This window comes from Amblyomma mixtum, chromosome 3, assembly GCF_055824585.1.
Source record: "Amblyomma mixtum isolate Tamu chromosome 3, ASM5582458v1, whole genome shotgun sequence".
Classification (NCBI taxonomy): domain Eukaryota; kingdom Metazoa; phylum Arthropoda; class Arachnida; order Ixodida; family Ixodidae; genus Amblyomma; species Amblyomma mixtum.
The window spans coordinates 20,668,393-20,684,231 of NC_143014.1; the positions used below are offsets into that span (position 1 = coordinate 20,668,393).

The 15,839-nt window shown below is 46.2% G+C and overlaps 1 protein-coding gene across 1 annotated transcript in view; it reads left to right on the top strand.

Moving 5' to 3' along the window:
- The window catches only part of LOC149349397 (uncharacterized), a 68,210-nt gene extending 62,098 nt beyond the window's left edge, over nucleotides 1-6,112 (top strand). Inside the window, exon 3 of the mRNA XM_089576772.1 lies at nucleotides 5,942-6,112. Within this exon, the coding sequence (XP_089432898.1) occupies nucleotides 5,942-6,112 (171 nt within the window). The remainder of the gene's footprint in view (nucleotides 1-5,941) is intronic.
- The last annotated feature ends 9,727 nt before the right edge of the window (nucleotides 6,113-15,839 follow it).

A 15,839-nucleotide genomic window follows, 5' to 3' on the forward strand; every position in this document is an offset into this window, starting at 1 on the left:
AACCATCGGCTACTGTCAAATTTCAGTTTTTAGTAATTGGTATGAACTGCTTGACAGCTCTCCGCAATGGCTGTCGCAGGCAGTACAGTCTGTTGGGGAAGAAGCCTAACAGACTGCAACTTTGACACCTACTAACATACACTCTTGCAGAGGTGGCAGGCTATGATAATGATAATCATTTTCTTTCTGTGATTTACCTCACACAATTACTGAAGACATTGCTTGAGTACATATTGACACAGCTAAATTAAAGGACTACATACACTAAAATTTTGCTTGCCTGTTCTCTTGGAAATGACGCGTTAGACATCAGCATGAGTGGATCAATCCCTGGTATTTCTCAGCGACTGCTAAATAGTTTATAATTGAATTTCTTTTTTATGCTCTTTCGGTTTCGGCTTTCGTTCGGTTATGTTCTTCCCGTCAGATTTGTAAGCGGTTCCTTGCAACTTGTTTTGAAAAGTTTGTGAACCAGAATACTGAAATAAGAACGGGGAAACTGATCACAGAACTGAAAATTTAACCTTGGGTTTAGCGGCAACCAGTATCATACTACAGCTCTTAAAATGCATGGCGTTCAGATTAGGGCAACAGCACCAGCGGAACAAACTATTGTAAGGAGAACACGTTCAAAATTTATCCATCACTTCCATATTGCACGAGCCATGTCCCGTGTGCTCAGCTGCTACTTGATGGAGTGAAATGAAGGGAACCAACAGTTAGTTGCAGCCACCGGTGCTCATGAGAGTAATCCAAAAAATTCAGGGGGCACTTTGACTGTCTAAAGTGCGTTTTCCGCACCACTTTCAGTGCTTCTGTGGCACTGGTGGCGTCACATGTAATTGAGTACTAATTACTAAGTGATGACAAATCACTAATTAATGATTAATTACTGATTAATGCCTGAATACTAATTAACTGCTAATTAAGCTTAAGCTTCAGCTTCGCCTTTAGGAGTGGAACGCGACAGCGTGTTGTAGCGCTGCCAGGGTGTCCACGGAACGCCACCACCCGTTCGGCGCGATGCCTTGCCGTTTCAACGCAAAGGTTTTTGAGGAAAGGAAATGGCGCAGTAAATCTCTGTCATCTCGGTGGACACCTGAACCGCACCGTAGAGGAACGGAGGAAGTGGGAGTGAAAGAAGAAAGACGAAGATGGCCCGTAATGAAGAAAATGAAAATTGTATTTGAGGAAGGAAAATTACGCAGTAACTGCCTCACATATCTCGGTGGACACCCGTCAAAATTCAGGGGGGGGGGGGTGCACTTTTTTGACCTAAAGTGTGGTCACTGATGTGTGGTTAAGATGTTAAGCTTCGCCTCTAAGAGTGGAACGCGAGAGCATCTTGCAACGCTGCCAGGGAGTCCATAGAACGCCATCGCCCATTCGTTTCTACGCCTCGCTCGTCGGTAAATTGGTTTTTGAGGAAAGGAAATGTATTTCTCTCTCATATCTCGGTGGACACCTAAGCCTCGCCGGAAGGAAAGGGAGGAGGATGGCAGTGAGCGAAGACACCGTATTCACTAGACGTGCCTTTGTTCATTCCAAACCATCGAGCTGGCATGGCGGAGTGGATAACATGCTCGTCTCGCACTCCGAAGACTGGAGTTCGATTCCCGAGCTCGACCAATTTCTTACTAGGTTTTATTTATTTATATGGCCTGACTAGAGAAGTTAATTAGGCTAATTGGGTAATTAAGCAATTAACTAAGCTCAGTCCCACTTACTTGGAGCATCACTATATGGTCCCTTCAATTGGTTGCATGGTTACTAGCCAAAGTACAATTGGCCCCGTTTGAAATTGGCGCACTGTGACGTCACGACCGTTTCGACCAACTGAAAAGCGTGGCATTCTCTGTCGACAACTGCTCCTTACAACGATGAGACATTAAAGGCTTTCGCCTTAAAATACTAGCATGAGACAGCATTGCGCTGCTGCTTACACATGACAGTGACCTTGCATAAGCAGCAATCTAGGTCACTTTAACACTGGTTGCATTCCAAGCATCAGGAATAGCTGAAAAGGCTAGCTCACCTTTATCGATGATTACCATTACAACAGACTCCCTTCCTATGTATCATTCATAAACAACAACGGAAACTGCAAGTGCAGGGCGAATAAATGGGCCTTCGAAAACTTCAAAGCAAAGTTCTCGATTTTTTTTTTATTTTGCTCACAGCTATACGGTGGCATGACAGAAATGATGTTTACTCAGTTAACCTTATTTTAGAAAATGACACAGGCTGCTGTTGAGATGTGTGAGACGTTGCTGGTAGGTTGCTGGTCAGACGTGCACTTTCGCGCAAAGCTTTAAAGCTGAATACCATACCATCGGGGCGGCATACTCTAGACACTGCCCTTAATTTCATTGACAATAAAGAATCAGCTCCTTTCTGTTCGCGATACCAAAATGTCCCGTAAAAGAAATTACTCCCTTTTTATCTACCCTCTATTTATACAACGAAATGAAAATTGCCCACAGAGAGCACTTAATATATGACAGTTTAATAATTCACGACTTTGTTTAAAGGGGCCCTGCGACGTAGCTAAAGCATGCTGTCTTTATTATTTGTACGCAGAGTAAAGGACATTGTGACTCCTCAACACCCAAAGAGGTCGCCGAGATAGCAATATTTAATATTTTAATCTTCTCCAGAAGTGCTTGTTTCGAGTCGATTGTGTCCCAACGCAGCAGCCATTTTCGGCAGCGGAAATGATATGGCATCCACATTCGGCTTTGCTTCTGGGCGTCCATTTCGAATATTGTTCCTTTATACTCGCGAAATGGATCCAAAATGTTATTTCTCTGAGTGCTGTAAGCTTTTCGCATGCTACAAAAAGAGGAAATAAGCAGTGAAAGTGAACGAAAACTAATAAGAATAACGCTAGGGGCGACACTTTCCATTCTGCTTCAGACTGTCGTGGGGGCGAGCGCAGTTGTTCAAACCACACCAAGAAGTTAGCGAGAAAAAAAAAACGATGGGCACACCTTGCCGAAAAATGTGAAGAGAAAGGCCGGACAGAAGACAGGAGGCGAGGTTGGGGAGAGGGGGGCGGGGGGGATAGACAACCTTTCATTCCTACCAACCAAGAAACATCGGGGAGCTTCGTTTGTTAAGTCCGTCACCCGTGCCCTGTTTACAGCGCGTACACGGGGGGACGACGCCGACAAAATGAGCGGCTGTGGGCTGCCCCGGTAAAGAAACAATTGCATGCAAGCCCCTGCTGCTTGTGGTGTAGGAGTGAAATGGGTGAGTGAAACGCGTTTTCGTCTGACCTTTTTATTTTGAATTTTCAGAGTGGAACAACTTTCGTTGGCATGCCCCGATTTCAACAACTTTTTTTGCACTTGTCTCTGGAACGCATGATGAATCCATTTAATGATATTCGGCACTGAGGAAAGCATCGCGGTACCCTATTAAGAACAGGAATTTCACATTTGTCCACGTGTTTATAGCCCACCATGTTGCAGACAATGAAAGAGGCAGGCGCAGCTGAGAATCACACCAACACGTCGACAATCACGTTTGTGACGAACGATGCAATTAAATTATTTTCGTGACAAATCTTCAAGCCAGCCTAGGTGAGAAAATAATGATATATACGTTGTGAACTCAGGTGGTCGAGACATATTCACAAAGCAGAACCACATACGCTCATGTCTCATGTAAATGCATTTTTATTTCTAAGCCAATGTAGCGTGGTGGGAAGCAGAAAAGGTAGCAGCTGACAAAGTGCTAAAATATGCAACAATGCGCACACTTCTGACGAGTCCTACATTAGCCGGCGACCATGAGCTGGCAGCCAACAAAATTACAGCAAAGGCTGCAGTCAGGCACAAATCCTTTCCATGTCTTATTGACCGGCTGTATATGGTGAGGGACCAACTCATGCCAGTTTAACCTTGCATAAGAGTGCAGGGTTTCTGTGAAATGGACTACAAAAAGGGTTCTCAAAGAAACTTGTCAAAAACATAGCGAGCACAAATTTTCTCTGGCATTTTGTCTCGATGTAGAATACAGAAATCTTAATGCAGTGTTTGCAGTCAGCTAGATTCGGCACCCCACAAGAGAATCTGGTTGAACGGCATATAGTATACACCGATAGCAACCTGCATGTTTTAATTGGTCCTGGGCGACCGCCCAGCTATACCGTCGTCTCAATTCAATATTCGCTAATTTAGAACGTGATGAAGCACCGCCCACTTTTCGCGGTAAAGGTTCGGCAAAAGTAGCAGGATTGAGAGCCGGAAGAACCTCGGAGGAAGCGAAACGGCTGGTGCACGGCCCGCGACCTCCAGGGCTTTGCAGAACGATAGCACAAAATTAGGGGGGGCTATGCCTTAAGGAAATGGTCATTTGCTTTCTTTCTTAATTAGTACATCTTTCTACTTACACTCATTGGCGTGCATCAGTAGGCATACCTGACCAGTTGATAGACAAGGTCTCCCTTTAATGGCGTCGAACAAATGTGCCTCAGTTGCCTATGGGGGGCAGCCTGCCCGGCTCTCGCACCGCGGGTTGTGGGTTCGGTTCCGAACTAATTGTCCGAATTTCCTCTACAGAGATATTAATTTGCTTTACATCTTTACATGTCACGATGGTCTCATAATCAATATTGAACTCAAGTTTTAATCCTTTTCATTCCACAAAGCAACGTGTGACGTCGCAACCCTCTTGACCAGCCCAGAAGAAGTGTGACAGCGCGCTCAGCTTTTCCTCTGAACGTCCGCTCAAACGCCTCCGCTTTAAAATGCTCAAAGGCACCCATGTGTTCAAAGGACCTGACACGAATCTACCGAATATAGGGCCAGACGGGCATAAACTCGCTCGTCTTCGAGCGCGTTCCCTTTTTGGGAATTCACTTCATTCCTTCAAAAGGGCATAAAAAAATTTATGCCCGCCCAAGGTTTGTTTTTTTTCAGGCGCAATAGGAATATTTATTAGCTACTTCAAGGAAATGGTAAAGAGAGGCAGAGAGAGGCGACGAGTGCCACGGAGGCGTCAACGCTTTCCCATTCTCCCAATGCGGGTCGCCGCAGTGATCTCTGATTTTTGCCTTCTGGCGCATGTCTTCGATGCTTATGCGCCCCTAAACGCAACACAACCAACCAGCAATTATTGCCTTCATTGCAGCGTCGGATGATAATGAGTAAGTAAACAGGACCGCACTGAAACAGTGACACAAATAAGAGTCACCAGGAATGTGTGCCCTACACGCGCACTTACACGTCCACGCTAAGGGGGCTCTCCGCTATGCTGCAGGGTGACGACTATGCTCGATCTCGGCTATTTCCCAAGCGGCACAGGTAGTCGTCCCAGTATTCGGGATGAATAGCATCACTCTGGTCCTACGTAGGACCGGCCTTTACGAATACATTTCCAATATTGGGCCGATTAACTGTGCTGCTGGGGTTCCTTAGAGGGAGTTCTTCTGGTTCTAACGGTGAATTTAACATTCATCTTTTTCCTGTTACAAGGGAACTGTGACGACGTCATAGTTAACAGGCGGCGCATGAGCATCGCCATTAACAACAAGTATCACGTAGGCAGTTTTAATTACATTCTCGTAACTCACTGCCTGGTGCAGGCATTTGCGGCAGTGTTTTCAGGAGAATCTCCCTTCCCCCTCGACGTGCAGTACGTTTGAAAGTGTAGTGGTAGAATAACAGACCCTTGACTACGCTGCTTCCACTTCGGCAAGTTTCGTTTCAATGCATAAGAAACATCCTTTTTGTTGGACTTCACACATCTTAGTACTTACAAGTGTATGGAACCATGTGCAAGCAAAGGTCCAAATTTTTTGTTTGTCGGTTAGTTGACACAGACACCTTGTAACAATGCAATGGATAAGCGTTATCACGGCTGTCTTATTTTATCAGACCCCAGCAAGCCCTCCGCTGAACGTTCTTCATTTTTTTCCCCACTTCTGCATTGCAAGGTCACCGTGGACTACGTTGATAACTACCTCAGCAACATCATCGAGCGCATCAAGTCCTGCGGTGAACACTGCACCCCCGAGGCCTCTGACGACGAGGCCGGAAGCGACCGCAGTGGCGGAAGCTCGGATTCGTCTCCCTGTGACTCAGCCACCCCGGCGGCCCGCCAGTGATGCTTCCACCCCAGCCGCACGTAATAAAGGCCTTGCCATACTGCGCTGGTGTTCAGAGACAAGCAGCGCCGTACGAACAGCAGGCATGCAATTGGCGCTGCTCTGCTTTTCCTGCAGCACTCGGCGCCACAAACCGCATCTTGTCGCTAGGACACACACACAGCCTTTCCTGCGATCCCATCGAGAGTGACTTGTTCGGTTGCAACAGGAGTCGGCACTGCAGTCTGTGGGAGTGCCCAAGGCTGCATTATCTTCCATAGCAGCAAAAAGTTTAGTTTATTGTAGGTACAGTAAAAACTGCTCCGTAGAACGAGGGTCGATATTGGTGGTTTAGGCTGGGCCGCATGCTGCTATTCATTTCAATGTTTCAACAGCGTTTGTTTGAGGGCTAGTTGGTTCATGCTTTCAGGGCGGAATACTTACGCCTTCAAGGCGGAATACGGAAGCTCTTGTGCTGTCCCCTTTATGTGTTGCTCTAAAAAGCATTCCACCTTAAAAACATTACTTCGGTGTGTGCTTCTGCTCACCCAGATGGCCTTAAATGAAACTCCACGTTCGTCATAATACTTCTCTCCCCTCAGGGCGATCGTGGCATCCTCACAGGCCCAGCCATGTATTACCTTATTTACCCTAATAATGAACGAACTTTTCTTGCAAGAGCGTGCGTTAGTGCGTTACCGGGGGGGGGGGGGGGGGGGGGGGTGAAGTATTCCGAAAAAATTCGAAGCTTTCAAAACGGGAAAGACATAGGGTAGCGTTTTATGATAGGTGAAGATGCGTGCATGATCGGTTGCGGTGTCGTACTCCCAGTAAATCGTGACTTATAAGTTCAACGCTCGTCTGTTGCCTCGGCCGTCTGGTCTTTCTCTGCGCTGTTTCTGTGTCAAGTACACGCCAAAGGGGACGAAATCTGGAGGCTACTAAAAAGGCTGCAGAGAAGAGTAAGCACAGTACAGCGAATGATGGAAGGTTGACTGCACCCTCAAGCAGAGAAACTGGATTTAAAATCGCACGTAAGTCATGATGTTTATAATAAGGGAGTAATTATTCACTGACACCCACCCAAGCGCAGCCTTACGGCTACTAAGGAAAGCTGTTCCCACTTCGAGTTATTGATCAATTCGCTCTCGCCCTACCATAAGCTTGCCGTCGCGGTTAGCTCAGTTGGTAGAGCGACTGCTCCGGTGTAGCGGTGGTACCGGGTTTGAACCCCGGACCAGGACGAATTTTTCTTTAACTGCGAAGTTTCTGAGATAGCTGTATAGCTTTCCTTTGTAGCCGTATGGCTGCGCTCGGGTGGACGTCAATGAGTAATTACTCCCTTATTACAAATCTACTCCACCTTGCGGGATTCCCCTAAACTTTTGATCAACAAGTCATGATGTTTTGTCTGAAATAAGATGCCGAAGTTGCGCAGGATATGTAATCGGCAGCACTGCGCAGTGGTGCCTGCTTCGAGCCCAGAAATTGATACCAAATAAAGGAAAATAATCGAAATGTGCTTTTACGCGGCAGCGCAACGCTGTCGGTTATAAGGCACGCCTTAGTAGGGGAAATAATTGCGATCCCTTCAAGTACCCATCGAAATGCGGCAACCTCCGCAGCCAAGATGGATCAGCCGAACGCCGTGCAGCCACTCAGCCACCACGGAATGGTAGGCGCAGCTATGAGGTTGAAAAATTGGGGGGGGGGGGGGGGGGGCAGCTGCCGGTGGAATATCACGCTTCTGGGAGACCTGCGATGAACTCGCCTCGTGCTGATGCCGATGTTTTTAACGACGCCGTAAATCGAAAAGGCGCCCCTGTACGGCAACTCTACGATCGCTGGCTGAGTTGTAGTGCGAGCGAGCTGCCGCAAAGTGTTCTGTCACCGTCCCTACTTCGAGTTACTGCAGCGAGCTTACTCCGTTTCCAGACTTGCGATGTCGGCTGGTAGGTTCTAATGAAAAACCTACTCGACTGTCATAAAAACGCTCTTGTTTGAATACATGCCAATGCTCCTACAAAATTTCGCAACGTCGAAATACTGCGAAAATCTCCACAGTTCAATCTCCTGGTGAACTTTCATTGCTAACTTTAACTCGGCTTCAAGCATGACATAAACCATGCAGAGCTCAATTTCATAAGAGCTTCTTGGCCCGCGTACGTCTGACACTGGCCATGATGATGTTATTGCAGTTTATAGTACATCCATGCGGCGCAATAATTAAAGCAAATCGGTTATTAAAGGCTCAAGGTACTAAAAACGTTAGCACGACCCCAAATTTCCCCTTTCGATGCCTTGGAAGGATGGAAGGAAGGGTACAAGTGGGGCCAGACTGGTAGATAAAACTTTTCTGAACAACTAACCCAGGGCACGATGCCATTGGGCGTACGCAACATTTACTGGATCACAACACGCATCGTAAACAGCAGCCTAGGGCGATCGAAACCAGGGTACTCGGCGCCCACCGAACACAAAACAGACGCCCCTGTTGCACGTGTCGCCACCTCTCGGCACTTACGAAAGACGATGCAGCATACTGTTGCGCGTCAATCGAGCAAGATTCTGCAGCGCTTCATTCAAAATTATTTATAAAAGCGACTCTTTCAGGAGCCTATTCCGCGGATTCTTGCTCGCACGTACTTGTCAGGTTCTTGTGATGCCTTTTCATTGACGACGTGATCGTTTCTCTCCTTTAATTATGCACGCTGCGGCTGCTCCTAGATAAGGTTGGGTTAAACACAACAGTAGAGGTCTTTTTACGCATATCTGCTTTAGAAGAATTGTGACGCAATCGTTAGAACGCAAAGAGGTTAAGAAACTATGCCAGGCTCCCAAATTATTAAGGGATGTGGTTAAGGACAATATATGGGGACGCATGATAAATTTATTGGGCACTAGTGACAACAGATAATGTGCATGGCTGCAGCTACAGCTTGAAGCGCCGCTATAAAGTGACCGCAGTAAAGCGAGTGGTGTTCAAGGGGATAGAGAGCGCACTGCATGCCTCGACACACAATGGAACTCTTCGATAGATGCGATGCCCCGAGACGGACGCGAATGAAACCGGGCTGGTGTATGTGGAAGTTACTTTTCGCTGCGTTTAATGTGGGAGCAACCAATGCCTCGCGGTCAGTAGGGACGGCTTGTCACGTGACGTGGTAAGTAAGTATGTGCTTTATTTTTCTGCTAGCAGCCACCGCGGTGGCTCAGCGGCTATGGTGCTCGGCTGCTGGCCCAAAAGACGCGGGTTCGATCCCGGCCGCGGCGGCTGGAATTTCTTTGGAGGAGAAATTCTAGAGGCCCGTGTGCTGTGCGATGTCAGTGCACGTTAAAGAACCCCAGGTGGTCTAAATTTCCGGAGCCCTTCACTACGGCGTCTCTCATAGCCTTAGTCGCTTTGGGACGTTAAACCCCACAAAACCAAAACCAAACTTTTCTGCTAGCAATATAAATTTGACAACGGACAAGTTTGAGCTTGACAAGTCCTGAAACCCAGTTATTGGCAGCAGCAGCAGTGTGGGATGACAATGCTTTGAAAACAATGATAATAAAGCACGCGCAAGAAAAAAAAGAAAAGAATGGAAAAGAACGAGACAGCAAACAAAAAAAAACTAGTTCATTTAACAAGCTACATAGGTTACATAATATGACAAAATAGACATCATATAGAAAATAATACACTCAAATCAATCACTAAAGATGTACTTATCACAAGGAATATAGGCAGCGATTATACAATAATACAATAAGAGTAATGACTAACTAGCTTAATAGGCACAAAATAAACATTAGCGACAAAAATAATTGTACAGCCTTGATAACGAGACATGTAAAACATTGCTATTCTCTGAGATCAGTTTGTTAAGCAAGCCCCGGAGGGTATAATCGATCATTTGCTTACCATAATTAGTTCGCCAGATACTCCAGACATCGCATTTGGTAATGAAGTATATTTTGTTGAAGATTAGCTGATGAACGAATGTAAAAATTGTTTGGTTTGCCACTCTTTAATGTATGCATATACTAACCTGTAATTGTATAAATTCGGTAATTTCTGTGTGTTCACCTTTTGGAATAAAGTTAACTTGGGGAATCCTAAGGCACATCACATATCGCGGTGAGAAACTTTTACTGAAGGACAAGTAGCCGACATATATTTGTGGCAGCAGATGTGGTACCCCAGACAGGGCAGCGGTAGTTGAGATGACTCATAAAGAGGGAGTTATAAACTTTACATTACGTGGAAGATACCTAGGGGAAAACACTAGTCCAACTACATGCGATAGTTTATGACAAGCGATACTGTGAGACGGTTCCACGACATATCACGGTCAAAAATGATTCCTAAGCTTCTTACTGAGTTCACTACTTCAATGTTAGGCAGTGAGGCGTTTTTGTTCTTAGCTTGGAATAATACGGCTTTTGTTTTAGCTGAGTTTGTTATGAGACCGTTTTTCCAAGCAGACGCAACGAAGAGGCACTTCCCAGCGTCAGAACGGATGGAGGCCTCCTCGATCGACTCCCAGCAGCACGGCTCTGTTGCAGGTGCGGCAGAGCACGATTGGAATGGGACTGAATAACATAGCACTCATGCAAGGGGCTTATTAAACTGAACAGGGTTGCTGACATTCTCAAATCAATAGCACCCAAAGCAGTGCGCCTTTAACAAACAAACCTAGGGCCACAGCTCACACATATCTTCCAAAGGTACAAAACTTAGCAGGCTAATGGACTGTCCGGCGGCATCACAATCATAATGCAAAGCAGCGTCCCTGCTAGGAAAACGCCGCTGAAAATAAACTTTTAGGCGGTCGCAGTAACTGTTGCTAGCCACAAAACAATCACAATATGCTCTTTATACATACGACCACACTTCACATTTACAATTCATAATCTCAAAGATTTAGCTGAATAATTGCCAGATCCATACATTGATAGACAGTTTTAGTGCAGTGCGTTTTGCGTGATTGCGCACATAGCGGAATAGCGGGCCCAGATTGCGCATGCGCAGAACGCTAACGCGTGAATAGCTTTAGCGAACGCACGCAATTTTCAGAAGTCAGCGTTAAGGCAGTTGCGGCCTTTGCGCACTTTCCGTGAAAAAATGGTGGCGTCCTTCCTAGTGAGAAATACTTTGTTTTGGGCTAGTTGGTTCATAGCTATAGTTGATGTCAGGACGGCGCTAAAGGAACAAAGACGAGAGAGGCAGAAGAACACAACAGGACAGGCGCCAACTAGCAAATTAGGTTTATTCGCCCAAGCCTTTACATTCCCAGCGAGAGCCGCCCGCTTCAGCCGATTCAGCAGTCCCTGCGATTAATGGAGGAAGGAAAGAACTGAGGAGTGGCGGTTGCATCACATTTTTTGAAGCCGGCTCCCCCCCCCCCCCCCCCCCTGCTCCCCCGCTACTCGGCCCAAAGTATCTATAAACGTTGACTCGGCCGCCGTCGCGGCGCGTTTGCGCATACGCAGCAGGCGTTGCAGCAGACGACGCAGCTGCGCCCGGTGTTACCATTGGCTGCGCCGTCGGCCAAATACTCCCAGTAGTGCTTGCGGAAAGTACGCGACTTCCGGCAGACTTTTTTAGCATGCAGCTGGAATAGCGAGGGCCTCTCCTGAGTTTTCCTTCCTCCATGCTGCGATTCCGGTCTGAATGGTACCGGCAGCTACTAGTGTTGTTACCTTTCGCTATGACTTACCTTGCGTCGACGATTAAGTTTAAACTGCAATTAAGCCCAGTTTTTTAGATACGCTTCCGATTCTGGCACGCTCAAGCCTTAAGGGGTCCTCAAGCTGCGCTGCAACCATCTGCAACTGCTGGGAACGTAAAACAAACGTCCGGAACGAAACAAAAACTGATTTCGAGCTTTGTCACTGTTTTATTTGCTTAAATGATTAGCGCAAAAATTCGTATTAAATTTGCATACATTGGACCATCGCACGTCACGTGATCGAAAGTATTTTTTCTCAAACGGTTTGTACTTAGCATTGCCTTGACTAGATGACGCCACTGCTTTACATTTCTTATTTCACTTTATATCAATTTCTGCTCCATTTTGCCGACGAAAATAAGCGCATGCTGTAATAACTGGCATAAAATACTGTGAAATACGATATTTTCCCAAGTTTGTTGCACTAGCGACCATTTTAGAAGGACCTTTCGCCTCCATGCCAAGCAGATCGCGTTTAGCGTTTTCAGAACGCTCTACTAAAACTGTCTCTGGGGATAAGTTGCTTGCGGCACGCTAACTTAATTTTCCTCAGGTGCGCTATCACGCTAACGCTATGCTAAAACTCTATTGTTGTGGATCTTGTCACGCACTCCCCCTTTTAGGGAAGCGAACGTACAGACACCGCAGGACAGATAAGAGAGGATTTTATAGTCTCAGATAATATATGTTTACTGAATAGAGGAAAGCCTAAATACTGGCTGTCCCAAGGAAAAATAAGCTGCCCTAACTCACCTTTTGGTTTCGTTTATGGGGTTTTAGCGTCCCAAAGCGACTCAGGCTATCAGGGACGCCGTAGTGAATGGCTCCGGAAATTTCAACCAACCGGGGCTCTTTAACGTGCACTGACATTGCACAGTACACGGGCCTCTAGAATTTCGCCTCCATCGAAATTTGACTGCCGCGGCCGGGATGGAACCCGCGTTTTTCAGGTCAGCAGGCGAGCGCCATAACCACTGAGCCACCGCGACGGCAACTTAGCTTTTGCATGGCCATCTGTTTTCAATTATTTTAATTAGGATGTTGTAGACGACCCACGGAGGAGTGATCATTTACCCCCAGTTTTCAAGCTGACATCCTCTACACCCACGATCTCGACCAGGCCACGACGTTAGAAACTACACCTCGCTGATAGGTCGCTATTTAGATTAAATAGCCAGGTTAGAAAAGAAATATTCAGATATTTGGCATAGACGAAATTTAAGACAAGTTTACTGCATGCATAAATCGACCGTGACACTCGCGATTCCACAAACAGGACTAGCACAGACAGAACAGAAGACATGGTGGACACAAGAATGCTCATTTGGAAAAAAAACAGAACAAAGCTTCGGGCGGGCTCTATTGGTATCCCACAGAAGAGAATTTACTGAACTTTAAGAGGGCCAAGGCCAAAGGGCGGTACGATCGAATAGATACAGAGAAAACCTCCTGTCAGAAATATGTCCCCTATAAACAGTTCACTATCCTCATTAGGGAAAAAGTTCGTAAATTCACTGGTGAACAGGCTAATATATTGGGCGAGAATTTTGTTGAAATATCACGCTCACCCAGCTACGCACATTGCAGAATCACAAAGGAATAACAGAAAAACGAAAACGTCCCTCTGGAACAAGCATGCATTAGGACTACAACCAGATTAACACACTGCAGGGGCATTACCCTACGGTATATAAACAGTACCAGGCCCATAAAATGTACCGTCTTTGACAGAAGTAGCCAGGCTGCACGGTTTGCTTCTCAGCCGTATATTGAAGCTATTATGTCTGCTCTCAAGCTCTAAATCTCTGTACGATAAGGAGAACCCCTGTCCTTACCTTCGAAGAACTTTTCGATCTTAAGGGAAGCCGTAAGGACTCTACTATACGAATGAGAAGTAAACCATGCAGCCTGGTTGCTTTTGGCAAAGACTGTACGTTACGCTGTTCGCCTATCTCTTTGAGGCCGCCGTAGAAGCCCAATTGAAATTACCCGTATTTTCAGCGCAACGAAGAAACCCACAAGAAAGAGGACAACACGGGCACTTACTACAGCTGTTTAATCGGTTGAAAGCACTCGAGATATACCGGGTGTTTTTTTTTTAGAAGGTCCAAAATTTTTAAAGAAAGGTAAATTCCTTTAGATTTATTTTAACCCTGGGGCTATGCTGAGGGCTACGGCGGACGCCAGGTAAGAGGAAAACTACTTTAATTAGTTCGCTGATTAACTGAATATGTTAATTAACTCTTATAATTTTTATTTTAGGGGGTATGTTGTATTCGCAGGATTGGAGATCGTCTTCCAAACAGTCCAGCCAAGAAAAAAAATTTAATGAAAAAATTTTTTGCGCGCGTTACGAAGCGAGAAAAAGTCACCCTGCTAGGCAGCTTCGCACTGTAACACAGCGTCTGTGAGCGCCTGTCACGTAGTTCGCTCCGCCCTGCACTTTGTGCCAGTGCGTTTTTGTTCCAACGCGGCATTCCGTGAGGCCGCGGAGCGAAGCGAGATAAGCAGCGATAGCGCAGGCCGCCAGTCCGGGACGCGTGACGCAAAGCGCAGGGCGGAGTGAATACGTCAGAGGCCCTCCCGCCGCTGAGTTACGGTGTGAAGATGCCTACCAGGGTGACTTTTTCGCGCCTCGTAACGTGCGTGAAAAATTTTTAATTGAAATTGTTTTTTCTCAGTTGGACTGTTTAGAGGACGATCTCCAATTCTGCGAATACAACATACCCCCGAAAACAAAATTTAGGAAAGTTGATTAACATATTTAGTTAATCAGCGAACTAATTAAAGCAGTTTTTCTCTTGCCTGGCGCCCGCCGTAGCCTCCAGTATAGCCCCAGTGTTAAAATAAATCTAAAGCAATTTACCTTTTTTAAAAAATTTTGGACCTTCTAAAAAAAAACACCCGGTATAGCCCTCCCTGCTGAAGCCCACTCACACAAGGCAACCAGCACCAATCTTTTAAGAGTAGGCGTGAAGGAAATTTGCGTCCAGCCTTATAAAGAAAAACTGAAATGGCACTGAGACAGCTCGAACCCGCTTTTTCGGTGTATAAGGTTTCCAGAGTTTCACGAGCCGTCTGCTGTCTGCCTCTATCCAGCATCCTCACATCGCGGAGCCCTGGTGTACAATTGGTGCAAGCCCTACGGTGTTCGACAAGTATTTCACCTTCATTATTTTCAATATCATTTGCATGTTCCCTAAGTCGGTCATTTACGCAATGTCCCGTCTGTCCAATATAGGACTTATCGCAGCAGAGCGGAATTTTATAGACTACATTAGTGGCACATTTTGCGAAACGCTGCCCATGTCTCTTTTGACAGCCGACCTTTTGCAGAAATTTCGCAACTTATGCGACGGTATAGTTCGGCAAACGAGGCATGGACAGCGTTTCGTAGAGTGCGCTGCTAACGCAGTCTATGAAATTCCGCTGTGCTGCTGCAAATCTCGTATTGCACAGACGGGACGTTGCGTAAATGACCGACTTAGGGAAAATGCAAATGATATTGAAAATAACTGCTGACAGACTTGTCGAACACTGTAGGGCTTGCACCAATTGTACACCAGGGCTCCGCGATGTGAGGATGCTGGATAGAGGCATACAGCAGACGGCTCGTGAAGCTCTGGAAGCCTTTCACGTCAAGAAAGCGGTTCGAGCTGTGTAAGTGAAACTTCAGTTTTTCTTTGTGAGGCTGAGCGGAAACTTCTTTAAAACGTACTCTGAAAAGATTGGTGCTGGTTTTCTTGTTGCCTTGTTCATGTGCGCTTCCGCAGGAAGCCTCGATATGTCGACTGCTTTCCCTTGATTAAACAGTTGTAGTAAGCGAACGAGTTGTCCTCTTTCTTGTGTGTGTCTTCTTCGTTGCGCTGAAAATCTCGGCAATATGTCTGAAAACCAACTAGCTTAGATGTTAACTCTCTTACTGTTGAAATTTTCATAACATATGAGCAAATGGAAAAATACTCGAGGCCTGAAAAAAAGCAATCGTAGTGCCTTTTCTGAAACCCGGGGAGTCACCAACAAGTTCCAGC